The sequence below is a fragment of the Leptinotarsa decemlineata genome, unplaced genomic scaffold, assembly GCF_025532065.1.
Source record: "Leptinotarsa decemlineata unplaced genomic scaffold, Ldec_3_MD MMD2_tig00004307_RagTag_RagTag, whole genome shotgun sequence".
NCBI lineage: Eukaryota > Metazoa > Arthropoda > Insecta > Coleoptera > Chrysomelidae > Leptinotarsa > Leptinotarsa decemlineata.
Genome location: NW_027412606.1, coordinates 424,510 through 451,425, shown reverse-complemented (window position 1 = coordinate 451,425; position 26,916 = coordinate 424,510). Strand labels below are relative to the sequence as shown.

Below are 26,916 nucleotides of genomic sequence, written 5' to 3'. Positions count from 1 at the left end.
GATCATATAAACCCAGCTTCTTATCGAAGGTGATTAGTTCCTATAGTGAGTGGTCTTTCAGGTCAGAAGAAGAAGACTTCAGACCACTGATGACCTCCTGGACCTCCACAAGGTTTCACTTGGAGGTCCGAAATTTCGCAAAAATAAAACACCAAAAGAAAAATCATGGGATTTTGAGCTAGAAATGGCATAGTACCTTTACTTTTATGTGGCATTTTAGAATTTATATTTGAAAAGTTACTAAATTATTTCCAAAACGCCCATCGATTTACTTTTCAAGTTCTTTCAATTCCATTTTTGACTTCCTTTTATCTTTACCAAATCTACAGCTATCAACACATCAAATATTTTCATTTTATAATGTATCACCGCACATAGTAACAGTGTGGTGATGATTTTATCTCGGGGCACTCAACCCAGGAGGGGGCATGGTTTATATGCCATTGTATTTCAGCCTAGCATCACTGATGAGACCAATGGCGGGTCGAAACAGCGGTGTTTGGTGTTGCGTTTGAGCTCTGGTTTCCAAGTGATTTGGAACTGTATATGTGTATTTTCTTTGGGAGCCACTTGTAAATGTAAACATTTATCACAGATTCACTTGAAAATTAGTACTTCACTTTTATTTGTATTTGTAGTTTTATGATTATTTTTTTATACTTTCCACCCTTTTCAGATAGTTTTTCATGCTGTAGAGGCTTAAGAAAATTTAATGCTTGGGTTAATATTTTTTTTTATGTTAGCCTGTATTGTGATCATATTCTGCCATAATTTTCTTCTCTAAAACAATTTTTGCTGGAGATTACCTTCACGGTATCAATTCAAAAGTGCTTTTTCTTTTAAAATTTGTTTTATTCAAAAATTACTTGCACGATAAATACAGCGAAAGCTAAATAATTATAATCCCTCTAAATGAAAATAGAATTAAACACAACCAACAGTTTAAAGTTTCTATTATTTAATAAATATAAAGAAACTGTCAATAAATGATATATATATATACATAAAATAATCATGATTCCCAAATTTATTTTCATTATCAATAGAAGGAACTAATCGATAAAATACAAATTGAAAGAGCGAGTTGAAAGAGCATATACCTTTTGATGAGTTCAAAAAAAAACTCCCCAGAAGGAATAGTGACCTGGGAATATTCATAAGTAGAGGTACTACGCTGTTTCTAGCTCAAAATCTAATGCTTTTCCTTATGGTGCTTCAGTTTACAAAATTTCAGACCTCCGAGCGGAATCTTGTAGAATACCCATCCCAAGGTAGGTATGATGTGTGTATAAGTTATACTTTGCAATATGTAAGTGTGTATGAGGGGGAATGTGATGACGTCAGTGAGGAGCAAAGAAAAATCAAAGATGGCGACATTCCAAAAGGACACGTCAAATGAAAGGAAAAGGAATGCAGAATGTATCTACAAAGATGCGGTTTTGCGCCCTCCTGACATGTTGCGCCATTTTTTTCTTTGTCGATACATTCTGCATTCATTTCCCTTTCCTTTGACGTGCTGCACTCATCAATCTATTATTAACGAATATACAACTTAGTGCCCTTCTGGCATGTTGCGCCATTTTTGTTTTTCTTTTTCGATTTTCCTCTACGCCACACCGACGAGTTAGGTGTTCCACAAGGTTTCACTTGGAGGTCCGGAATTTCGCAAAAATAAAACCCAAAAGAAAAATCATGGGATTTTGAGCTAGAAACTGCATAGTACCTTTACTTTTATGTGGCATTTTAGAATTTATATTTGAAAAGTTACTAAATTATTTCCAAAACGCCCATCGATTTACTTTTCAAGCTCTTTCAATTCCATTTTTGACTTCCTTTTATCTTTACCAAATCTACAGCTATCAACACATCAAATATTTTCATTTTTATAATGTATCAGAAAATGATCGGAAAGGCTTTATAGTTCTTGTAGAAATCGATTAAGAAATCCGAGACTTTATTCACAACTGATTTCACTTGATAAAAAATCCTAGCCTTCGAGATCATTCTGCAATGACTTTTTTAAAATCATTTAGGAACTACCTTAAAACTTAAGAAAAAACACGTAATGTCATAAATAAATTTTCACTCGCCCTATATAAATTTCAGTTATTAATTAAAACTATATTCCCTTTCGACATATCAAGAATTTTTCCTTTTTTTTAAATATTTTGCTACTATCATTTCATTCGCCCAATCTGGATAAGTCAAAGGAAGCAAAACAGCCTAGTATTAGAGCATCACATCACGTTTTAATTTTTCTACACCCGTATCACTGTTTTAATCTAATAGACGTATTGAGCTCATCTTCTTCGTTGGTTTCGGGATTTGATGTATCTGTATTCTTGACGTAAATTGGAGAGCCATTACCTCTCACATAGTCTTCAGTTACGTGCACCTCGGAAATGCTCGCACCAGGAACTTCAAACATAGGCTCTAATAGTAGAGATTCCTGGAAAATAACGTAGTCAGTTGAATAATGAATCGCAACCACGGAGGTGGTATATGAGTAATTATACAGAAATTTTCCATTTTAGAAAATTATCAAGTATTTTCATATTGAATAAATGCCTGCCGGAAAACAACTACTTCCCGGCTAATACCACGATGGACATTGAATTATATCCGACAGACATTTATGCAAGTTACTTCACAGAGATCAGTCTCGCAGATGTTTCTCGTTAATCCAGCTGCAGGACCATGCTGAAATTATGAGTAGATCACCTACAGAACTGTTTCGAGTTATCACCTCTCATCAGTGCAGGAAGATCTGACCCAAACAGCAAAGTGCATGGGACTCGATTAATTTCGAAGCCACTCGACTGCATGAGAGAGAGAGAGAAAGAGAGAGAAGTATACTTTATTGTCCAAGAAAGCAAGTTCTTATTGACAAAGCATGTTAGAAAAAAAAAATGTTAAGTGCTTTTTTAAATTCACAAAATATTTACAAAAGTAGAACAATCCTAGACTAACCAGTTGAAAAATGAAAATATGTCAAATATAGATGAAATGAGTGGGAATATCAAAAAAAATTAACCAAAAAAGCAAATAAAATATATATAATGCATACTGAGAATAAAATCATATCTGAAATAAAATCATAGCAGAGTTTCACTGTAAAATTCCTCGATATTATAAAATGCTTCTGTGAGTAGAGCTTCTTCCATTATTTTTCTGAATTTGTAATAAATTTTCTAATTTCTGATCTTGGAGGGTACGTGATTCCATATTTTTTGTTTTCATAAATCAGAGAGTCCTTTGTCAAAGTAGATTTCGGAATAGGGAGAGGTATTTTATTTTCCAATATTTGCTTTGTGACATACTTCATTTGACTGCTTGGTTTTGGGATATCAACTGTATCAAAGTTTTTGGCATACAGACTCTAGAATAAATGCCCTTTTTTATAGGACGAACACTGATTGTGGTAATTGTTGACTACAAAATCCCCAAAAGGCAATTCCATATCTCGGATGACCCTCAATCATAGAGTAAACCATTTTAGCTGTAGATTTGCTCAGTTCATTTGAGACAACTCTTAAGAGCATAACATCCCGCCGCTAGTTTTTTATCAATGCTCTAATATGTAGATAAAATTTCAGTTCGTCATCAATAAATATTCCTAGGAATTTTGAATTATTATTATTTTCTAAAGTTTGTCCGTTTAGGATCGTAGGTACGTTCGTTTTCTTGGTACTAAAACACGTATGAAATCTTCGTCTAAGAGAAATATTGTTGACAGGTAATAGCTCCATCTTGTGAGAAAAGCCTCAAGCAGGAAAGAAACATCCCATATACGAGGGTGATCTAAGAAGTTTCCGACCTCAACATGAAGATAGCAGCACTCGTATATAAAAGCTAGGGAATTTCGTTATTCATCTGTTGACAGTTACTCACAAAATTTTCGGCCATTTTGGACGCGCAGTTGCTATGTAACAGTTGTTTGAGTTAGTTGATGTGAGTGTTTTTGAAAGGCAATACACCTTCGCAAATCAAAGATGATTTGGATTCTTAATTAAAGTAAAAGAGATAGCAGAGGTTAGGAACATGTCAAAAGAACGTGGTGGTCACATATTAGACATGAGGAAGCTGTCCGCGCAATAAATACGCATCATTACTTGTCAAGCTGAAGGCAGAACTTCCGGTAAACGGCCACATTTGCAGAAAAAGAAAATCCTGTTTCACCAAGACAACGCAAAGTCCCCCACTTCTTTGGTTGCCTTGGCGAAATCCACGAATTGCAGTTTGTACTGCTTGACCATCCGTCTTACTCACCAGATCTAGCACCAAGCGACTTCTTATTGTTCCCTCATCTAAAACTGCACTCGGCGGACAGAGATTTTCGTCAAATTGAGAGGCAATCACCTTCGTGAACAATTATTTTGTAGAGAAAAATGCCGAGTACTATTTGGGCGGGTTACAGAGATGGAAGCATCGCTGGCAGAAGAGTGTAGAGTTACAGAAGACAATGTTCAAAAACGTTTGTCGACAAGATTTTTTTCTTAGGACAATATCAATATCCAGCATGGTATTAGCCGAGGAAGTAGTTGTTTTCCAGCAGCATTTACTAGAACTTATTGTGTAGGTAGTTGGGTGAGATGGAAATTTTCATTTTCTTATATGTATGTATCTCTCCTTGATATAGTCTTCAGACAAGTTGTTATAGAAACTACTCTTCGCGTTTCCAGGCCTCTGTGGGCTATCCTTTTCGTGTTTAGTGGTACTCCTGTCAGCTATCCTCGTCGCTGTCAAAACTTAAGGATCGCGCGTGCAGAATTCGAAGCGTCATCCATAATTCGTATATTTATACGTTGTTAAAGAATATAGGTGAGGTGAATTGCACAGAGCTTCTTATATCCACTTGCTTCATTAATCGTGGTTGATTGCATTTCCTACATACCGTTGGCATCGCTTAGCTTATTTTAAACCCATGCTGTTCGTTTTGTTTCTGTACTCACTTCGTTGCACACCCATCCGTCCCTGTAATTAGTTAGCGACCATATAGTACAGTTAACTTGCTTTGAAATGAAGGATTGAAACGGACTTGTTTGTTTACTTTCTTAGAATGGTGAAACATATTTGCAGCTGGTAAACAGGTTAAATTCCCAGCGAAGTCAAGTGAAAGCTCACTTTCTGGCTACCGATTTTGTCTAGTTTACACAGACCCCTGGATTATCGTTTCGTCACTGTACCTGCCCGGTGTAGTGGTGACTTGTGTGAAACTCACAAGGCTGGCACCCGAGATCTCCGTACCGTCTGAGGGCGTCACAAAGTTAATTACTACCTCTCAATCTTCTGAAGTTTCCTACATTTTGAAGTGATAACTTCTTATGGGGGGGGTAAACCGCTTCGTTACGTAACGCGTCACGGCGCCAGTCTGTATGGCTTCCCTTTCTCTCACGCATGCAGCAGCGGTAGACAGGCTCCTCCTCTGTCGTCGGACAGAGGCTTCTCTCTTCTCTCTTGGCATGACTCAGCGTTTAGTGTGCGATAGATATATATACTGTTGACAGTAAGCATATAACCTAAAATTATCACCACTTTTGAAAGTGATTATAAAAAATTTGATGAAACAAGCAGGAGATGATCCTCAGAACATTACAGAGTCTTCTAATGAAAGGTAAGTTTAATAATATAAGTGTGAGAGATAGAGAGAGAGAAGGGGAGAGATGGAAGTAGGTGGAGAGAGAGAGGTAGAGAGAAGGATAGAGAGAAGGAGAGAGAGATTGAGAGAGAGAAGAAGAGATACAGGGTGAGAGAGAGGATAGGGAGAGAGGGGAGAAAGAGGGAGAGAGAGAGAGAGGGAGGGAGGAGAGAAAGAGAGAGGGAGATGAGAGAGAGATGAGAGAGAGAGAGAGAGAGGAGAGGGGGAGATGAGAGAGAGAGAGAAGGAGAGAGAGAGAGAGATAGAGAAGGAGAGAGAGAAAAGGAGAGAGAGAGAGAGAAGGAGAGAGAGGGAGAGGAGAGAAGGGAAGAGAGAGAGAGAGAGAGAGAGGGAAGAGAGAGAGAGAAGGGAAGAGAGAGAGAGAGAGAAGGAGAGAGAGAGAGAGAAGGGAAGAGAGAGAGAGAGGAGAGAGAGAGAGAGGAGAGAGAGAGAGAGAAGGAGAGAGATAAGGAGAGAGAGAAGGGGAGAGAGATAAGGAGAGAGAGAAGGGGAGAGAGAGAGAGAGAGAGAAGGGGGGAGAGAGAGAGAGAGAGAGAGAAGGGGAGAGAGAGAGAGCGAGAGGGGAGGGAGGAGAGAGAGGAGAGGGAAGGAGAGAGAGAGGAGAGGGAAGGAGAGAGAGGAGAGGGATGGAGAGAGAGGAGAGGGAAAGAGAGAGATGAGAGGGAAGGAGAGAGAGGAGAGGGAAGGAGAGAGGAGAGAGAGAGATAAAGGACAGAGAGACAATGTTTTTGTAAAACTGTCTAGTGAAAATCTCACAATAAAGTGTTTTAGAATATGTATGAGAGAGTATGTGTTTATTATCCAAGATACAGGACCTTATTGACAAACACTGGTAAAAAGAGAACATGTAAATAACTACATCCAAATAAATATACAATTACCTAATTAAATGAAAATAATACATATAATTAATCACACCTAGATAAAAGTACACATATATTATCACGTATAAGCGCCGTCAATTTCATATTGTCTCCTCATTCAAATATTCTGTCAGATTGTAATAGGCTTTAGATGCCAGTCTTTCATGTAACTTTTTCCTAAAAGTTTCAAGAGAATCCATGTTCTTTATATCTTCAGGAAGTTCATTATACATTTTGACACCGACGTAAGTTATCGAGTCTTTGATCAGTGTGGATTTAGGGATGATTAATGATAAATTCACTGCTTTCCGTGCAGTGCGATTGTTATTTTCATATAAAGATTTATTCTTGTAAATACATACATACTGTATTTTATAAAAAATTGCCAATTTCCATAAGAGGAACGGTGCAAACAAGCATTAGTAGATACTAGTTGTAGCGGATGAAAAATAAGAAAACCAAAAGTCTGCATATAAAAACTAGTGAAAGAACATACCATTATCGCCCTCAATCCTCTAGCTCCGGTCTTCCTTTCCATTGCTAGTTGCGCTATGGCATTCAGGGCATCAGGAGTGAAAGTAAGGTTACACTGATCCATAATCAATAGCCTCTTATATTGTGGAAGCAAAGCATTTTTAGGTTCAGTTAGGATTCTCACCAACATGTTCTGGTCTAAAGAATGGAACGGAACAAGAACAGGAAACCTCCCCACAAATTCCTGCTCAAACAAACAAATTTCAATACAAATAAGTATGACTACCTAAGGGAAACTTACAGGAATCATTCCAAAGTCTATGAGATCTCTAGCTTGAACTTGTTTGAGGGCAGCATCTTTTTCGGCATTTTCCTCTTCGGCACTCTGAGAGGATTGATGTAGGGTTGCTTCTTGAGCTACAGCTCGTCTTCCTTTTCCTTCCGAGACAGGAGCTCCGAAACCCAGGTACTACAAAAAGATAATTTTCAATAACACTATTACTCTGTTCGAATAAGAATCTCACGTTTTCATTATTCCTCCTCTGAATCAATCTTTCCAGACCGTTGTAGGCACCGCTGGCCACGAAAAGAATGTTTGTTGTATCCACTTGAATAGTCTCTCCTCTGAGTTTTCTGGGAGAATTCCTTTCTGGAACATTCACCACTGTCCCTTCCAACATTTTCAGCATACCTTGTTGAACTCCCTCACCTGGCGAAAAAATTAAAGATGTAGATGAATTTATTCAAGACCATTCTCGCGTCATTTGCACCAGAGAGAAAATTGTTAATGAAATCGCAAGGCATAATCGCAGCATAATCATTTCTTTGTCAGAATCGGTTGCAAACTAATAATGATGGATGCATAAAGTGGGAGAAACACATCTCGAGTATTTGCAAATAGTGTTACATTTCCCCATGGGTTCAACAATAATTGACCACACTGTCAATACAACACAATAACTTTAACTGAACTTCAGATGCCTTATTAGCTTCATTCATACCACACTTTCAACTAGACTAGCCTCCTCTGCCTATTGGTAGTGCTTATATATACTGATGGAAGTCTTCGGAAACCAATAGACAATTTTTTTATGTCGGTAGACTCTTCTCGAGCACAAGTTCACAGTTTCAGCTGTTCAACAACCGTTGAAAAGAAAACTGTTGTGTAAAATCGTCAAATCAGTATTAGAGAACTTGCTGAGGATGTCAGCTTATCGGTCGGCTCATGCCATGCAATTTTTTTGGAAATTTTGGACATGTAGCATGTGGCATCAAAGTTCGTTCCAAATTGGCTAAATTTTGACCAAAAAAACCATCGTTTGAGCATCGCTCAGGAATTTGGATCGCGATCCAAATTTGCTTGAAAGAGTCATAATGAATCATGGGTATATGGTTATGACATCGAAACCAATGTCCAATCGTCCCAATGGAAGAGCCTGGGAGAGCCAAGACCAATAGAAGGACGCCAAGTTCGATTGAATGTCAAGGTTTTGTTCACTGTTTCTTTTTTTCGATTACCTGCTGACTCGTTGTTGCTTGTTCGTGATTTGAAATCAAGCCTCAGCCACCGTATTCACCAGATTTGGCCCCCTGCGGCTTTTTCCTGTTCCCAAGATTGAAAAGATCCATCAAAGGACGTCGTTTTGAGACACTTATTTTTTGAACATACCTTATTTTATTACTTACTTAGGTATACTTTATTGTCTAAGATTAGTGTTATCGGCAAAGTATGGTAAAATATGTATGAAAAATGTATATAAAAGAGTAAAAATGATTGTGAAATAGAAGAAAGATCATTACATTTGTTGTTATAAGTTTAAAATGACTTATATTGAAAAACATGTTCATTCTTTATTTTATGTATTTCCAATGTGTATCCCATTCATGTGAAACTGCACTGCAATTTCTAATCCCTTCGTGGAAAGTTGAGCTATCTAAAAAACGTATTATAGGTGTTGTCATTCTGGATTTCAGAAGGGCATTCGAGACGGTCAACTTTAAGTTACTTTTAATGAAATCAAATAAGTATGGACTAGATTATAAAGTATTAAAATGGTTCACAAATTACCTCACATATCGGAAGCAGTTAGTTAAATATAATCAAGTGACATCCAGTATTTTAAATGTAATTTCTGGAGTCCCTCAAGGGTCAGTATTGGGTCCACTGTTATTCTTGCTATACATAAATGATATTGTGATACATGTTAAAAGGTATAACATAAAACTGTTTGCCGACGACACTATGTTGTACTGTTCTGGGACAACTAATGAAATCTCAGATTGTTTGAATGAGGAACTGTCAAATATAAACGAGTGGTTATGTGACAACGGCCTCAAGTTGAATCTTTATATTGATAATGTCATCATTGAAAGGGTAACAACTTTTAAATATCTGGGAGTGGTATTAAATCAAGAATTCAAACTTAATGCGCACAAAAGAAAATAGTCACGAAAATTTATATTTTATATAGATTTAAAAATAAAATAAGTGAATATGTAAAATTAACAATATATAAATCAATAATAGCACCCCACTTTGACTATTGCAGTACATTACTCTATTTTGTGAGCAATGAAAATCCAAACAGACTACAGAAGCTTCAAAACAGATCCATGAGGGCAATATTAAGTTGTAATAAATGCACATATCGCACTAGTATTTCTAAAATGCCACAACTCAAAAATCGGTATATTTGAGTTGAGACTATGAAAAAATTGGTAAATATTTCTGTATCAAGTTGTATTAACTGTATCAAGTTGTATTAACTGTATCAAGTTGTATTAACATCCAAACTGTATCAACTTGATATAGTTCAGATGATACTGTATCAACTTGATACAGTTTATATGATCGATAAAGAAATATTTATCGATTTTTTTCATATTGATTTTTGAGTTGTGTCCCTTTAGAAATACTAGTGCGATATGTGGAATACATGTTGGAAACACTGTCTCTTAAGTTTGCTAAACAAAGGATAACACTGAATAAACTAATATTTATATTTAAAATGAAACACAATATGTTGCCAAATTATCTGAGTGATCAGTTGACCTACACAAGTAGTATTCATACACGCTCCACTAGAAATAGAATAGGAAATTTTATATCAACAGAGAACAATATAGATTGTGACTCATTGTATAGTTCTGGTCTGATTGCATTTAATAATTTGCCAAGTCATATAAAAAGCTGTGATTCATTAAATTCATTCAAAAGAAAATGTAGTAAATATATTTCAAGTAATTGTCACTAATAATTCGTCTTGTTTTCTAGTTTCTTGTTTTTAAAATGTGACTTGTCTCATTTTTGTATTTTTTTTTTTTTGTATTTTATAAGTGACTGACTATACTATGGAGAGCATTATTTACTAATAAAGAGTAATAATAATAATCCACTTGAAGTGCTGTAAAAATATTCTCACACGCTATAATACTGCCTCTTTAGTAATTGGTAGGACTAAGTACAAACCAGATTTTCTACCATATAACTCACAAATTGGATGTCTGGTAATTTGCCGATTTTCAAAATAACATTCAAAGAGAAAAGTTCACAATATAGGTTAAAAAACTATACACTAGTTGAATATCTTACCTGCAATGAAGAAAAGTCTTCTCAGTAAAATATATCGTGATGGTGATGTTATTTCAAACCATAAATTATGCCAAACATAAAAAAGTATCATTAATACTAACACTTTACCTCCAACATCTCTGAGTTGATGAATCCCGGGAACTGCGCCAATTTTATCAACTTCATCTAAAAACACAATTCCAACTTGAGCCTTCTCCACGCTGTATCCAGCATCTTGAAGTAGTTTTCCAATCACACTTTCAATGTCCTCTCCCACGTACCCAGCCTGAGTCAAAGTGGTGCAATCGCAAATCGCAAAAGGCACATCTAAACACTGAGCTATAGTTTGAGCTAGAAGCGTTTTACCTGAAAAACAAAATATTTTGACCTGTGGTAAAACTCCATTATATCTCTAAGTGGAGTGTAGTAGATTTACGATACAGAAAAACTCAAAGTCGTCTCCACAATTTAATATAATCCTCAGATGTTAGAACGGTAAAACCATCAATCAGTACATGTTTCGAACCTGTATAGGTTCATCATCAGCTAATTATTTATTGTAGAATTTGTCAATAATTAGCTGATGATGAACCCTTATAGGTTCGAAACATGTGAGGGTGATATTAAATTGTGGAGACAACTTTGAGTTTTTCTACATCATGAAAATATTTTGAATTTTCATCATGATTTCAAATAAAGTTTCAAATTCTCCATTGATATGTACGTTGAAAAGGCATTCATTTCAACCCGAATTGACTGTTTATTTTTCTCATAACTGTTAATCTCTAGATAATTTCGATATTTTTTTGAACTGATGACCAAACAAGATGGCCGACAATGAAGATGTATTGTCGGACAGCTCTGAAAAAGCGGAGATTGAACACTTTATAAATTGCTGTAAGAACAAAAAATGTGGAGTAAAAGTTTGTATAAACTGATTCGCGATTTATCATAAAAGTTGTGCGAGAAGGAACCAACAATTTAAGGTATTATCGGAAAACAAAGTGATATGCTGTGAAAAAACCGAGAACATACAAAATCAAAAGGGAAGCAACGAGAGTGAAAAAGAAATGCTGCTACTAGAAATCAGGTATTTGAAAGAATTACTAGAAGAAACAAGAGACAAAAACAATGTTATTGATGTTCAATATAGTTTATTGCTAGATAAGTGGCGATATTAGAAAAAAATAATAGAAGAAATAAACCAGAGGAGAGTAATAAAGGCGCAAAAAACGTAAACATAAACAATTCGCATGCCGGACAAGGAACTTCACATGAAAGTAACCCATATACAGAATGCTGGAAAAAAATAAACTCAACATCAATGCAAAGTCCAACGAAGTGATTTAGTACATCGCGAGCAGGTGGCGCACCTAAAAAAATACTACAAAAGCCAACCTATGGACATATTGCCGCCAAAGCAAGCGTAAACAATAACAATCTAAACAGTGGACCCATAACCTATAATAATCCAAACGACAACAATGATAATTTCGTTGAAGTCAAATATCGAAAATGAAACAAACACAATAGAGTATACAAAAAGAATATTGGCACAGGTCTTAGCGATGATATTTCCGAGTTCTCAGGACCAGAGCGAAAAGTATGGCTTTATTTATACAGAGTGAAGAGGGTTGCAACAGAAGAAAAGATAAAAGACTATGCATCGTCTAACAAGAGTCACATATTTTTTTCTCTTTTTCCAATTTTATTTCTATTTCTCATATTTATGGTACTAGTAAAATCTTAAAACAAAAAAACTGACTAGTTTAGAGTATGGACTCGACCAGGAAAATTTTGTCTTGCAAGAGTAATAATATGTTTGCTCATCTTATGCAAAAAAATACCAAAATACTTTGATACCTGATCCAGTAGGTCCCAGTAATAAAATATTGCTTTTTTCCAACTTCAGTTCGTGTGCTGTTCTATCCAATATGTCCGAACCAGTAGAAGATTGGGATGTTCTCGACGAATCTACCGTTCCAAAACTCATTCCCAAGGATGCATTTCCTAAGCCGGTGATATGAGGTTGATCTGATCAATTGAAATGAAGTATTATGTCCTTTGTAATATTTCGCTTATTACACAAAACAAGCATATATATTCATTACCGTAATAATAAATCTACTGTGAAATACGTCAAATAATCGTTAAGTACTCAATCATTTATTGGCCCCAAGAAATATAAATGTTCATAACAGGGACCACAACTAAGTTTATGGAACTAAATATTGACAGAAAGTGGGATATTTTTTGATACACCTTTCCAAGATGTGTTTCACTTCAATGAAAAATATATTTTTATTGAGCACCACATACTCAACTTTATATTTGTCATAACTCACTAGTGACTTAGATATAAACTAGTATGAAGCATACAACTTTCAGAAAAATTATAAAACTGTTTGAAAATAAGTTTCACTACATTACATGAAAAAGGTATCTCTTCCAGAGATTTGACGAACTATAAGAGGGAATTAAAAGACCATCAAATCAAATCTTCAAACGAATGTGTGATAAAGTTTTCCAAAACATACCTCTATGTGTAATGTTGTGTGGGCCCTGTTCCATTACCGCCATATCTTGCCTTGAATTATTAGATTGATTTGGATTATTGTTGTATATTCTTTTATAATGATTGTAGACAGCCACAGACAACACCTGTAGAATAAAAAGTATCTTTTTAAAATCTCAAAAATCAGGAATACATGGAATTATCACCAAGAACGTTTGTCTGTATACCTTATGATTTTATGGTTAGGATCATTCAATTATTCAACAACATTATTGTTCAAATTTTCATTATAAAATAAGTACATATAATGAAATAATGAGACCTAAAACAATGATTTTAGAATGGGGAATGTTCCTCAATTTGGGTTATTACTGCAAATGCAAGTTTGAACAAATTAAAGTTGAGTTTAATTCATGAGTTTTTCAAATTCACTTCGAAAAGTATTCAAATTGATGTTTCAAATGTTGGGTTTTAATTTTTAAAGGGATTTGTTTCTAATTCACATATTGGCAACAGCGCCTATATCAAGTTGAAATAATTTATACGTACCTAGATATTCTATTTTAAAAAAGGAAAATTATCTTTATAAATCAACAATTAAGGCAAAATATAAATTACAGTTCAATACCATCTCCACAAGCAACATAAACAACAGTTGTTTTGTTATTTATTTATATAGAGGAAGATAGGTTAGGTGCACAAAATGTGATATGTCACAGAATGTCTCGGAACTTGGAACATAAGTAAACAGAACAGCACGCCTCTGAAATAAGTCATCTTTGTTTATCTCATACAGGCGACAGATTCATTGTCCTTTATTAGCTATTACCGATGTTGCCAAAAGTTGAATGCATTATTTTCTTCCCATTTTTTTTGTTTTAGAGCTCTTTTATGAAAACTACTTGATTTTCGTTAGGAGGAACATTCCTCATTCTGGTCTGTTTGTATCTTGCGTGCTACACAAACACATCCCCAAACACACATACACTTACACATCCCCACGAACACACTCCCTCACACACATACATCGTCATACACACTTCCACATATCACCTCACACACACTTTCACATAAACCCCCCTCACACACTTTCACAAACACCCTCACTCATATCCCCACGCACACCCTCACACACTAAATATTTATTTCAAAAAATGATTTTCACACTTTAGGAGTACTTTTATAAATAAAACCCCTCACACTTCCACACACTCTCTCTCACACACATTCACTCACATTAAATATTCATTTGAAAAATTATTTTCACACTTTCGGAGTACTTTTATGATTCAAAAACTCAACAAAACCCCTCACACACTAAATATTCATTTAAAAAATGGTTTTCACACTTTCGGAGTACTTTTATAATTCAAAAACTCAATAAAACCCCTCACACTTCCACACACCCCCTCACAGACACTAAACATTCTTTTAAAAAATGGTTTTCTCACTTTTGAAGTACTTTTATAATTCAAAAACTCAATAAAACCCCTCACACTTTCACACACCCCCTCACACACACTAAATATTCATTTAAAAAATGGTTTTCTCACTTTTGGAGTACTTTGATAATTCAAAAACTCAACAAAACCCCTCACACACTAAATATTCATTTAAAAATGGTTTTATTTGGTTATTTTTTTAAAACTATATTTATTTTTCACTTTTTAGTCCGATTTATTGTCAAAAATTAACATTTTTTCCAAGTTCTAGTCAGTAGTATTATAAATCTTCAACAGACGGCGCACTAATGTAAAATTCCTCTCAAACAACATAATAAAGTTTGAGGTTCTAAATTCTATAGTAATACTAAGATGCAGGTAGTATAGTAAGTCACCAACAGAGGGCGGACTGTTGTAAAATTTGTTTCGAAGTAAAGGGAAAATTTGCAGTAATAATTTCAAAAAACAATTCAGGCTTGATGTTTTGATTTGAAGTTTCATTCAAAATATTAATGGACTTAGAATATTTTTCAGTGAGTAATTTTATTTTTCAAATCAATCTTTTGATTTGATAATATGTATGTCAAGCACCTTAATTCTAATTTGTCGATTTTTTGAAATATTTAAGTAACTGAATTTTTTAGGTGTACAATTTACGATAACGTTTTCATTGTTGAAATACATATCCTGGTTTGCTTTCAAATAATCGAAATAAATTTTAAAATGTATCTTCCATTTCTTTCAAAACTTTTTTCTGTACCAAATCAAGGGTAATTGAAAACATCTGAATATTTCATCTGTAGTACAAAATTTCGCTAACACTTATAATTCTTAAAATATGTTTTTTAATTTGATTTTCTTTTGAACAACCTATCAAGAAGGTTACTTATAGCTCCATCTGCCCGCGAATAGATCAAGCAATAATGTCAATAATTCTGTCGATACAGATCCCGAGCTTGAGAGACAAACAAACAAACATACATACAAACATACAGTTGAAGCTAGTATAAAGCGTGTAAAAAATAGTTTTCATACTTAGGAGTACTTTTATAATTCAAAAAATCAATAAAACTCCTCATATACATCCACACACCCCCTTACAACACATCCACACCCCCCCACACACATACAGACACCCTCACACACTAAATATTTATTTAAAAAAGTTTTCACACTTTTGGAGTACTTTTATAATTCAAAAACTCAACAATACTTTAAATATTTTTTGACAAAGAAAAATTGTGTCTTTTTTATACTTATACAAAAAATATGCCTTTCATAGCAAAGAAGTGACAATTTAAAGTTTAAAGCATAATAATTTTACATTGTTTGTTTGACTTGCCTTGTGTTAACTGTATGTTATATTAGTGATTAAATCTATTCTTTTCCATTATGATAACCTTGTAACTAACCTTTTTCGCATACTCTTGCCCAACCACATGTTTATTGAAATAATCATATATTTTTTTCGGTGGAGGCGGTGGTTTTCTATACTGCCCCGTTTTGGCATCGACTCCCTCCTTTTTCTTGCTATCCACTTCACTCAAAACAACGAAAAAGTGATGACATTTCTCGCACTTGACGAATCTTGTAGAGCTGACAAAAGTTTCGACGTGAGTGCATGGATCACCACATTTAGGACACGACAGAGTGTTTTTATTCTTTCCGTTTCCACCTCCGACATCTTTCGAAGGAGGTGGAGGAGGAGGTTGAGTTCCAGTCGGAGGTTCTCCTGCACCTATTGTTTTAAGTAATACTATACTTGAAGATATTCCTTTATTGTGTGGTTGATTTTTAGTGTAGATTGCAGAAAGTATACCTGGAAATCGAAACAAGTCGTTTAGAATATTGAAAGATCTTGTGTATATTGTTTAGAAAAATGACCATTGACCGAGCTTGAGAGTTACAAACATACATACATACATACAGGTGAAACTAATAAAAGCGTGTTAAAAAAATGCAATTAATTTCGGAATAAACTTTATACAAAGATGTGTAGATTATGCGGAAAAGTAACTTTCAGACTCAAACATATTTTGTATAAAGATAGAAAAGTAGGAAGCCGAAACCTTTCTTTCCCAAAAATTCATCTCTCCTAAAAAATATACCCCTTTCATTTTGGGTATTATATGTTCCACCAAATTAGATAGAGAGAGAATATACTTTATTGTCATAAGATTGATCTTGTGGACAAAGTTTCACTTAATCTATAATGCAATTATATGTAACAACAAAGTGCATTTATTTTCACTCATACATAAAATCAGTTTGTATATATATATATATATATATATATATATATATATATATATATATATATATATATATATATATATATATATATATATATATATATATACATCGGAAAAGTCTAGGGATATTTTCAAAAATGGCAATAATTTTTTTTTAGATCGCTTTAGGGAAAAACCAGTTGACGGGTGATTATTAAACGAATGTAACTTACAACAAAATTTATTAAATGGTCAAAAATACTGAGTGCGCATATAAGCAAAACTAAAAAAAAAAAATGGCTCTTCTTTGGCACCCCGAAAAAAATCATAATACAAAAAAAATTGGAATCAGTACAAAGTATGGCCTCCACGCTGGTTTATTACGGCCCTACATCTATCGTGCATCGACAAAATGAGATTGTCAATGTCTTGTTGAGGTACATTTGCCCATTCAGCGATTAATAGGTCTCTCAATTGAAACGTTGTGTGAATGTTCCCCATATGCGGAGTAATTCTTCGTTGAAGCATGTTCCACACATTATGCATTATCGTGCATCAGGTGGAAGTTTTCACCAGCAGCACCAGCAAACGGACGGACGATAGGTAAAAGAATGGTGTCGATGAACTGTCGAGCTGTGAGGGGGCGATTTGGAAAAACGAGATCGGTTCTGCCGCCGATCATGATTCCGCCCCATAGCATTATTGTACCACCTCTGTATGTGTGGACTTCCTGGACGTGTCTCAAACGTTCATTATTTCCAGGTCGTCTCCACAGTCTTACTCGACGAGAATCTGGATGAAATCCAAATCTGGATTCGTCTGTAAACAAAACTGTGGCCCAATCATTTGCATCCCAGTTTTGATGTTCTTGACACCACTCTAATCTTCTACCACGATTGCCTCTCGACAAAGGTGGACATCTAAGTGGCCTTCTGTTGTGGAGATCTGCTTCATGCAGTCGATTTCTGACAGTATCACGACCAATGGTTACCTGATGCGTCTGCTGCAACACGTTAACCAACTCAGTTGCTGTGATTGTCGGTTGTCTTCTTGCGGTTAAGACCAAAAATCGGTCTTGAACTGCAGTTGTAGCACGTCCTCGCCCTGGATGTTGTTCGGCTGGACTGCCAGTTTCACGGAAACGCCGCCATAATCGACTGATAACACTTTGGGAGACCCCCAAACGAAGAGCTACATCATTTTGTCGCATGCCACCTTGAAGAAGCCCTACAGCTCTATTCATCTCAGCCAATGGTAAGTGATGGCGTTCCATGTTAAAGTACAATATTTCCAGTTTAATTGCTGAGCAAGAACTGCATAGAATGTACAAACTCGACACTTTCAGATTATTCATTTTAGCCGAAAACCTACAGTTTGTAAAAAACTTGATAAAAGATTAGTTATCGTTTTTGCAGGCTTTGTTCAACCCGAAGAAATCTACAGGGTGGTCAAGTGTACCAATTTAATCGAAATTAAACGACCTCATGCATTTATTTTTATGATATTTAGTATGTTATAAAAATATCCCTAGACTTTTCTGATGTGTGTATATATATATATATATATATATATATATATATATATATATATATATATATATATATATGATGAGCTGTTTTCTCGGGTTTCGCTCCGTGTTCTGTACGGAGCGAAACCCGAGAAAACAGCTCATCATACTTTATCCGTGAGAATCTTCGAGTTAACATATATAAGTCGTACAGAATACTGGTAAATATCAAATTAATAATTTTTTTTTTTAATTATCATTATAAAATTCTTGTACATTGTATGGTCTGCCACTTAAAAAACTTTTCACAGCTTTCCTGAAGCATTGTAAAGATTTTATTTCTGTTATATTCTTTGCCAAATGGTTGAACATTTTGCAACCATTATAGATAATGGAATCTCTTATGAGTGATGTACTAGGTATTGGCAACTTGATGTTGTTGGATTGCCTTGTCACATAATGGGTTGGTGAAGATTGAAATGTGTTCGAATATTTTTTAATTAAACAAACTGGTTCCATTATGAAGATAGAAATCACTGTTAGAATTCCATGAGTGTTGAAGAGTAATCTACAAGAGTATGTACGTTTTGATTTGCACATATATCTCATGGCTCGTTTTTGCAAAACTAAAATATTTTGAAGTAGATAACCACTACATACTCCCCAAAATGGAATTCCATATCTCAAGTGAGATTCCACCAAAGAAAAATAAACAGTCTTAGCTGCTGTTAAACTAAGTTCATTTGCGACTACTCTGACTGCATAAAATCAAGAGGACATTTTGTTACACAAGGCATAAATATGTTCTTCAAATTTTAGTTTATTATCGATATGTACTCCTAAAAATTTTAGGCTACTTTTGTTCTCAATGATGTTACTCCCAATGAGTATATTGTCAAGTTCGCATCTGAAAATTACTATATTAGTTTTCAAAATATTTAGAGAAAGACGATTTGAATCACACCAATTTTTCACTGTCATCATATCGTTGTATATGATTTTAGTTAAATCATTTGCATTATCCCATTGCCAAAAAATGGTAGTATCGTCTGCAAATAGTGTGAATTTCCCTGAAATATTTATATTTGTCAAATCGTTGACGTAGATGAGGAATAATGTTGGCCCTAGTATTGAACCCTGAGGTACACCCTTATGCATTTTTCCAATTTCTATAATTTCATTATTGTCTTTCCTAATGAATATGTTGATCTGCTCGCTGTTGAACACTTATTCCTTTACTCTATAACCTTTTAGAAAGTGGTCATGTTTTCATTTTTCTTCACTAAAATAGTACTTTTCAACACAGAGTACATGCGACACAAGATAGAGAATTTGACATGCAACGAAATAACTTCTGCAAGTATGTTTTCCAAAACCATACCTACCAAAATTTCCATATTAACAATGATAACAACGATGTGATTTTTCCCGGACTAGCCGGAAAAATGCTATTTTATTGCCTAGAAATTAAAAATGTCACTTCTATGATCGATAAATGTCACTGAAATTGACGTTCAAGATCGAAGAAAAAATAATATCATCTGCTATCAACCAATTTGCCAATATTTCTAACACAAAATTAACTGAAATTTATTAAACCTCTGTGACGTTTATTCAAAAACAGGTGTCAATTTTCTAAAACGACAAAACTATTTCAGCTCATTTGTGTCCAATTCGCTGAAAACCGACACGACCGAGAATTTGTAATATACCTCTACAATTCAAACAAATTTAATTGAACATGTCTACCTTATTCTCTATTTTACTTGCAAGGTAAAACACAAGTTGACCGCCATTATTGAGTTCAATGTTAAAATCTATATCGGAGGTCAGTTATGTTGTTGAAAGTAACCTTCATAATGGTGAATTGATAAAAATCAAAAAACCAAACATTTTGTCATCGTTTGCATGCATAATCTATTGATTTATTGAAAAATATACACGCCGAGTGTTATTTACCTTGAAATACACAATAATCAAGATGTCTAGACACAGTATAATATTATACAAGGAAGAATGGAGTCTAACTGGGTCAGATTTCCGATTTAAGAAAGAGAATGTACTATGTATTTCATTGCACCAAGTTTTTAGGGCTTGAGTGAATAGAGTAAGATTTGTCAAATGTATAAAAATGGATAGAACATAATTCTACCCACACAAAATGTTTGTGAGAATTATTCAATTATTAATTTGATGGGTGTAGCCATTACTACGTGGTAGATCATGAAAAATGAGAAATAATACATTCCATGAATGAATGAATACGTTTATTTAGGAAATCCTAATATACATACAATAATAATAATAATATACAATAATAATAATAAAAAATCAGTAAACAATAATAATATGTCCTTAAACAATAATAATAACTAATAACTAGAGTCATACATATGACTGTAACCTAACAATGTTGAGAAATAAAATAGAAAAGGAAACAAAATTCAAAGTTAACTAACCTAGATAAGACTATACTAACAATTTAAAACATACTGATACATGATAATAAATGTTAAGGTTTAAGACTACTGATGTTCTGCATCACTGAGTCTTTTCCTACAAAATTGTGTTTGTTTTAATATAGTTGTTGTTTAGTTTAGATTTAAATATATAAATACTTTCGCTTTGTTTTATGTCTCTTGGCAGCTTATTAAAATGGTTTGAACTTTTATAAAACAATATTTTCATTGAGCCGGTTAATCTGCATCTTGGCAAGTGAAAAAGATAACTTTGTTTGTCTCGTAGTTGTGAGTACTATCACGATAAGTAATGAATTCATCAAAATAAGATGGTAACATATTATTAATAGTCTTAAAAATAAATATCATTGCTGATCTATAGAACCTTTCTTGTATTGATAACCATTGTAATGCGTCGAGCATAAAATTTATGCTTGTATAATGATTACATTTTAATATGTCTCTCATTCCACGAATTTGTAGTTTTTGTAAAGTCGAAATTTTGTTTTGATCACACTCATATAGTAATGTACTACAATATTCGAAATGAGGCTGAATGATTGTGTTATATATAGTGACCTTGGAAGAAACTGACAAATGATAAGAGATTCGAGTGAAAAAGTAAAGTTTCTTTGATATTTTTTTAGTTATGTATTTGAAGTGTGCATCATAAGATAAACAGTTGTCTAACGTGAATCCCAGGTATTTAATTTCGGTTACAAATTCTAGTTTTTCTTTATTAATTTCCAAAGAATAGTAATTTATGTTTATATATTTATATGCTGTGGTCAGAATCACGGCTTTTGTTTTAGACACGTTTAGTTTTAGTTTGTTGACGTTCAAGTATTTATGAATCTCCTCCAAGCAGATATTCATTTTTGTCAAAGCTATCTCTAAATCTTTATGAGATATAGTTAACATTGTATCATCAGCAAATAAATTCATAAAGTCACAATTTTGAGATAAACTGATATCATTAATATATATATATATATATATATATATATATATATATATATATATATATATATATATATGTGATATATTCACGGTAAAATTATCATTTAGATTTGTAAAAGTATTCCTAAATAAGCATTCGGTCGCGCTGATAACTTTTTATATGTATTTAAAGGAAGAAGTGTCGAGCAGTTTTTATACATGACTTTTTTAGGATAAGGGAACTTTGTAAAAAAATATAGGTTGTTGGCAGTTCCAATTCTCTGGCGAAACAATAAAAAGGATAAATCCAAGCTGCATATTTTTCCTCCCGAATTATTAAATATATTAAAATATATATATGTATATATATATATATATATATATATATATATATATATATATATATATATATATAAGAAATAGTAAAGGGCCCAAGACACTTCCTTGAGGTACCCCAAATTTTGCATTAATAGATGAGAGAACATTATCCACTTTAGTGATTTGTCTTCGATTGCTTAAGTAGTCCTTAAACCATCCTAGCACTGTTCCTTTAAGACCTATAGCTTCCAATTTTTTCATTTATATATTACGGTCAATTGTCTCAAAAGCTCTTCTTAAGTCTAAGAATACTGTTACAACCTAATCTCCGTTGTCAATAGATTGAGTCCATTTACTAATCGTAAGTTGTAAAGCCGTTTCACAAGAATGATTTTTCCTAAAACCGGATTGATTACTTATGAGAATATTATTGGTCTCAACATAACTTAGCAGCTGATCGTATACAGCCATTTCTAGTAGTTTCTCCATTCCTGGTAAGGTGTTTACTGGACGGAATTCTCCCGCTTTATTAGTATGTTTTTTCCACTTTTATTTGTAACTAACGTTAGTGCCATTGGATTACGATCCCTTGCCGGCCAGTGTCGTACCTATAATTAGTTTTAATTGGGATAGCAAATGGAACAAGACTTCTTTGCAATTTCTTTTCATATTTTATTTAGTACAATAAGTAGTAGTACAGTTCATTAAAATGTTATTTAATGATACGCCTATAATAAACCATTTTCTTCATCGTCTCTGCTGCATGTGCTGCTATAATCACTGGATTCACCTCTGTTTGAACGTCTGTGAATGTTTCATTTCCCCAATATTTCTGCTCTATATCTACATGTTGGCAACGCTTTTGCCATTCCTCGAAAGTAATTTGATCAAATCAAGACTCTACTGGACCGTGCTTTTGGGCTCTGTAATACAAAGGCAGGTCTCGAAAAGGAACTAAAGTCTATCCAAATCCAAGATAGAGTAAAACAAAACAAAACCTAAGCGTGATGTTCACGTGATCACCCAGTGTCAGATGGAAAGGGCAGCGTTCATTGGTGAATTCGCCTTCTTGGTACTAGTTCGGTACCAGCACAGGGTTGTTATCAGTCGTTTGTGTGTTTGTGTGACGTGCGTTGTAGTATATTATTTAAAATTGTTTTCCAAGATGTCCAGTACAGACACTGCTGATGACACTGTGAGCTATCTTTTGAGTGTTGAGATGAAAGAAGTGATTTAAAATGTGTTAAAGAAAGAGATGGAAGAAATTGAGTCATCGACTGTCGACGAAGTCGTATCGAAAGTTTCCGATAAAATTGGAGTGTGTTGCGCTTCGATTTACAATGTTTTACGGGAATATAAACAAAATCATACATTTTCCAAACCGAATACAAATCAGAATCGTTAAACCATTATAAAATCAATAAATGATGCTGATAAACATGCAATCAGGAGGAAAGTGCATGAGTACTTTTTCAGAAATGAAATACCCACAATAGACAAAGTACTCACAGAAATAAATGAAGATGTTTCATTGCCAAGTTTTGAGCGGTCAACATTCCATGAAGTATTGAAACATTTGAATTTTGTATGGAAAAAACGAGGTTTCAATAGTTTATTATTGGATAGAGAGGAAATTGTGTTATGGAGGAGAGAGAATTTGACCAAAATTAAATATTCTGCCTCAATCTCAATATATAAAAAGTAACCCTCGTATTTGTTTTATTTACTTACATACCTCTTCATAATTTCAGGTAAAGGAAAACGGCTTATTATTTGTCATATCGACAATGAGAATGGGTTTGTTGCTGAAGGGCTGTTTCGAGTCGAAGACACCTGGAGATTATCACGAAGAAATGAACGGTGAATCTTTCGAACAACTGATCCGTTGAAATTTTATTGTAAAGAACGTTTCAATAATAATATAATCAACATAGTTTTTCTATAAAAAAGTCTACAGTTACCAACCTTTTTGTGTTTGAGCAAAATATTAAAGCATTTGATCGAGTGGATCACAACATATTACATAAGATTGTTTGGTTTCACAGATCTGTATCTATCCTAGTTTTAAAGCTTCATGCCTGACCAATCTCAGCAAATGGGGGTAGGAAATGCTAGGTCAGGATATCATTCATATAACATCAAGAGTACCTCAAGGATCTCATTGTGCACCTCTTCTGTTCAATGTCATTGTTGATAACGTTACAAAATGGTTTGAAAATTCATACTTTCTAATGTTTGCAGATGACCTTAAAATTTTCAGATCAACAAAATCTTTAGACGATGTTAATCTATTACAACATGATTTAAATAGCTTGGATAGGTGGTGTATTGAAAACAATTCACACATGAACATGAGCAAATGTACTTTTTATCACTTCAACAAAGTGAATAGAAAATTCCTCATCTCACGTGTCACTACAATAAAGGATCTAGTAGTTATCTTTGACGAGCAATTGCGATTTGTAGACATATAAATCATATTGCTGTCAATACATCAAATCTACTGGGCTTAATATTACGAAACTGCAAACTATCATCAATGAATTCAGTGAGAACGAAGTGTCTTGTCTTAATAGTCTCCCGCTTAGAATTTGGCTCGATTATTTAGTCACAATTTGATACAAATCACTAAGTCACATTGGAAAGGGTCCAACATAAATTCCTGAGATTATGTGACTATAAAACGACAATCACGATTGTACAAATCTTTTGAACAGTCTCAACCTAGACTTCTTGAGCAGAAGAAGAGAAAACGCTGACCTTTTATTTATATACAAATTAATTAATGATAATAATAACTTTATTCGTCTTTTCGATCATTTACATTATATCAGACATATCATTAATAAAAAAATTTAAATAATAATAATGCTCCACCTAAGACAGGTACTTAACTATACAAAGAAAATAAAAAACACATACATATACACCTATATATACATAAAAGTCAATCAACCTTTAACTAAGATAAAAGAAATGCAGTGAAACCAATATTAATCAAAATGGTGTATCCCTTTCTAAAAATTCGTCTGCGCTATAACATCTCTTATTAGTTAATAGCTCCTTTATTTGTTTTTTGAATGGTATAATATGTAGCTCTTCAATAAATTGAGGCAACGTATTAAATAATATTATGCCATTACATGCAAGTGATTTCTTGAATGTCAATGTTTTAGTTTTTGGAATAGTTAATACATGTCTGTTTCATGTATATAGTTATGATTAATTGATTCATGTCTTAAATTGGGCACATTATATTTCACATGGAGCAGAGCTTTGTATAAATAGATACACGGTAACGTTACCATTTTGTTCTTACAGAAAACAGGTCTGCAACTATCCCTGTGTGCAATATTAAAAATAGTTCTAGTTAATCTTTTCTGAAAAATAAAAACACGATTTGCCCCTACATTAATATATTTTGAGCCTTATATGAGTACCTAAGCCAATGAGTCCTAACACCATCTAAACTAAGCACTTCTCTGATCTGTCGTATAGCAAACATTGTTACATTAATTTTTTTGCGGACATGATCGATATGGGGGATCGAAATGAACCGTTTTACTTTCATTCAGTTTTAGTTGTTTTCAAAAATATTGGATTTCTTTTTTGCAATACTTTTACATTTAATAAAGAATACAGCTTCTGAAGAAATAAAATGATTCTTTAAAAGTGAAGGAAAGTTCTCTACGAAAAGAACCTACAAGCAATATTTCAAACCCAACATAGGTAGAGTAATGGTTAATATGTTTATTTGTTTTCCTTCAGTTTCCTTAAGCCTTTTGAAAAAAATGTCTTTGAATACCCCAAGACTTCTTGTCCTCCAAAATGTAAAATACCTTTTCTTTGACTGGGTAATAATTTGGACAAAATTACCTTCCAAAAAATAATAGATAAGTACTTACCATGCTGCAACTTTGTATTCCTAGTCACGAAGGCATATTTTCCTACTGTGAGACTGCATCTAACACTACTCATTTTAACTACCAAGGAACACAATAATAACTTTTATCGTCACTACTTCAGACCCCAATCATCAATAATAAATTGCTAAAAGTTAGAGGTACTCAAAATCCTTCAGAAGTCAAGGTTTGAATGTCATGACGCAATTAAAAAACACCAAGGATTATCTGCGAGTTTGCTTGTGAAAATTGTGATTCTGAAGTGAAATAATGATTATACGCGTAATTAAGTCGGAACAGAAAAATGCTGTTATTTATCACTGAAATTTTGATGACTGATTTGACAAAAAGTAAAGTCTCGGTAGGCTATAACACTATAAACGGAATCTACGAATACATATCGAGGTGACTTTTGAGTATGACTTGTGACTTATTGCATCAAAACAAAATAAATAACAATGGTAGGCAATTAGTGTCTCGCGACAGTTGTAACTTAGCTCTGGTGGGGAAAAAATCTTAACCTCACTTTCTACAATGTTATTTGGAAATTCTGACTCCACTATAAAAGTTTTCCAACCAATCCAAACCTTTTAACCTAACCTGAGTTTTATCTTCCTCTTGAAGATGATCACGTGGTGATCGAAACACGTGTCGAGGTGTTAATAATAACGATTTGGTGTTGGGAAAAAACTCCAGTAATATTCATTACAACACCAAAGGTTCCAAACAATACATCATAAGTAACCTGATCTTATTCATAATTCATATTCGTTCAAACAATCCGAGTCTAAAATATCCCAAGAAATGATTAATGTAGCTTTACTATAGTTCCCCACAACTATTTCAGTAATCCTGGAAAATTTCCCGGAAATTGGGTGTACATACTAAATATATCAATGTATATAGGTAGCTGTTGAGAATTTACAATTTTCCTTTCACAAACACAGGAGCCAAGCTGCAACTGTCTCAAATTACTTCTGAACCTCATGTCATTGAAAAGGGGTACAATTTTAGGAAAAAATAGTTTTTGGGAAAA

The 26,916-nt window shown here is 33.8% G+C and overlaps 1 protein-coding gene across 1 annotated transcript; it reads right to left on the bottom strand.

Annotated features, from left to right (window-relative positions):
- Window positions 1-936: 936 nt before the first annotated feature.
- ClpX (Caseinolytic protease chaperone subunit) lies at window positions 937-26,311 on the bottom strand. The gene is made up of 9 exons (XM_074178721.1): window positions 25,884-26,311; window positions 15,937-16,343; window positions 13,105-13,228; window positions 12,431-12,601; window positions 10,697-10,933; window positions 7,521-7,705; window positions 7,298-7,465; window positions 7,019-7,240; window positions 937-2,449 (listed from the first exon to the last, which is right to left on the bottom strand). Exons 1-9 carry the CDS (start codon window positions 25,954-25,956, stop codon window positions 2,270-2,272), a joined length of 1,767 nt encoding a protein of 588 aa, XP_074034822.1. The 5' UTR covers window positions 25,957-26,311; the 3' UTR covers window positions 937-2,269.
- Between the last annotated feature and the right edge of the window lie 605 nt (window positions 26,312-26,916).

What these genes read in the sequence shown, in the direction of transcription:
- ClpX (XM_074178721.1), bottom strand. Translation starts at nt 25,956, where the DNA reads ATGAGTAGTGTTAGATGCAGTCTCACAGTAGGAAAATATGCCTTCGTG. An exon ending in GAATACAAAGTTGCAGCATG is followed by an intron (nt 16,344 to 25,883) that starts GTAAGTACTTAT and finishes TTCGATTTCCAG; the next exon opens with GTATACTTTCTGCAATCTAC. An exon ending in ACTGGGACCTACTGGATCAG is followed by an intron (nt 10,934 to 12,430) that starts GTATCAAAGTAT and finishes TTTGTTTTTCAG; the next exon opens with GTAAAACGCTTCTAGCTCAA.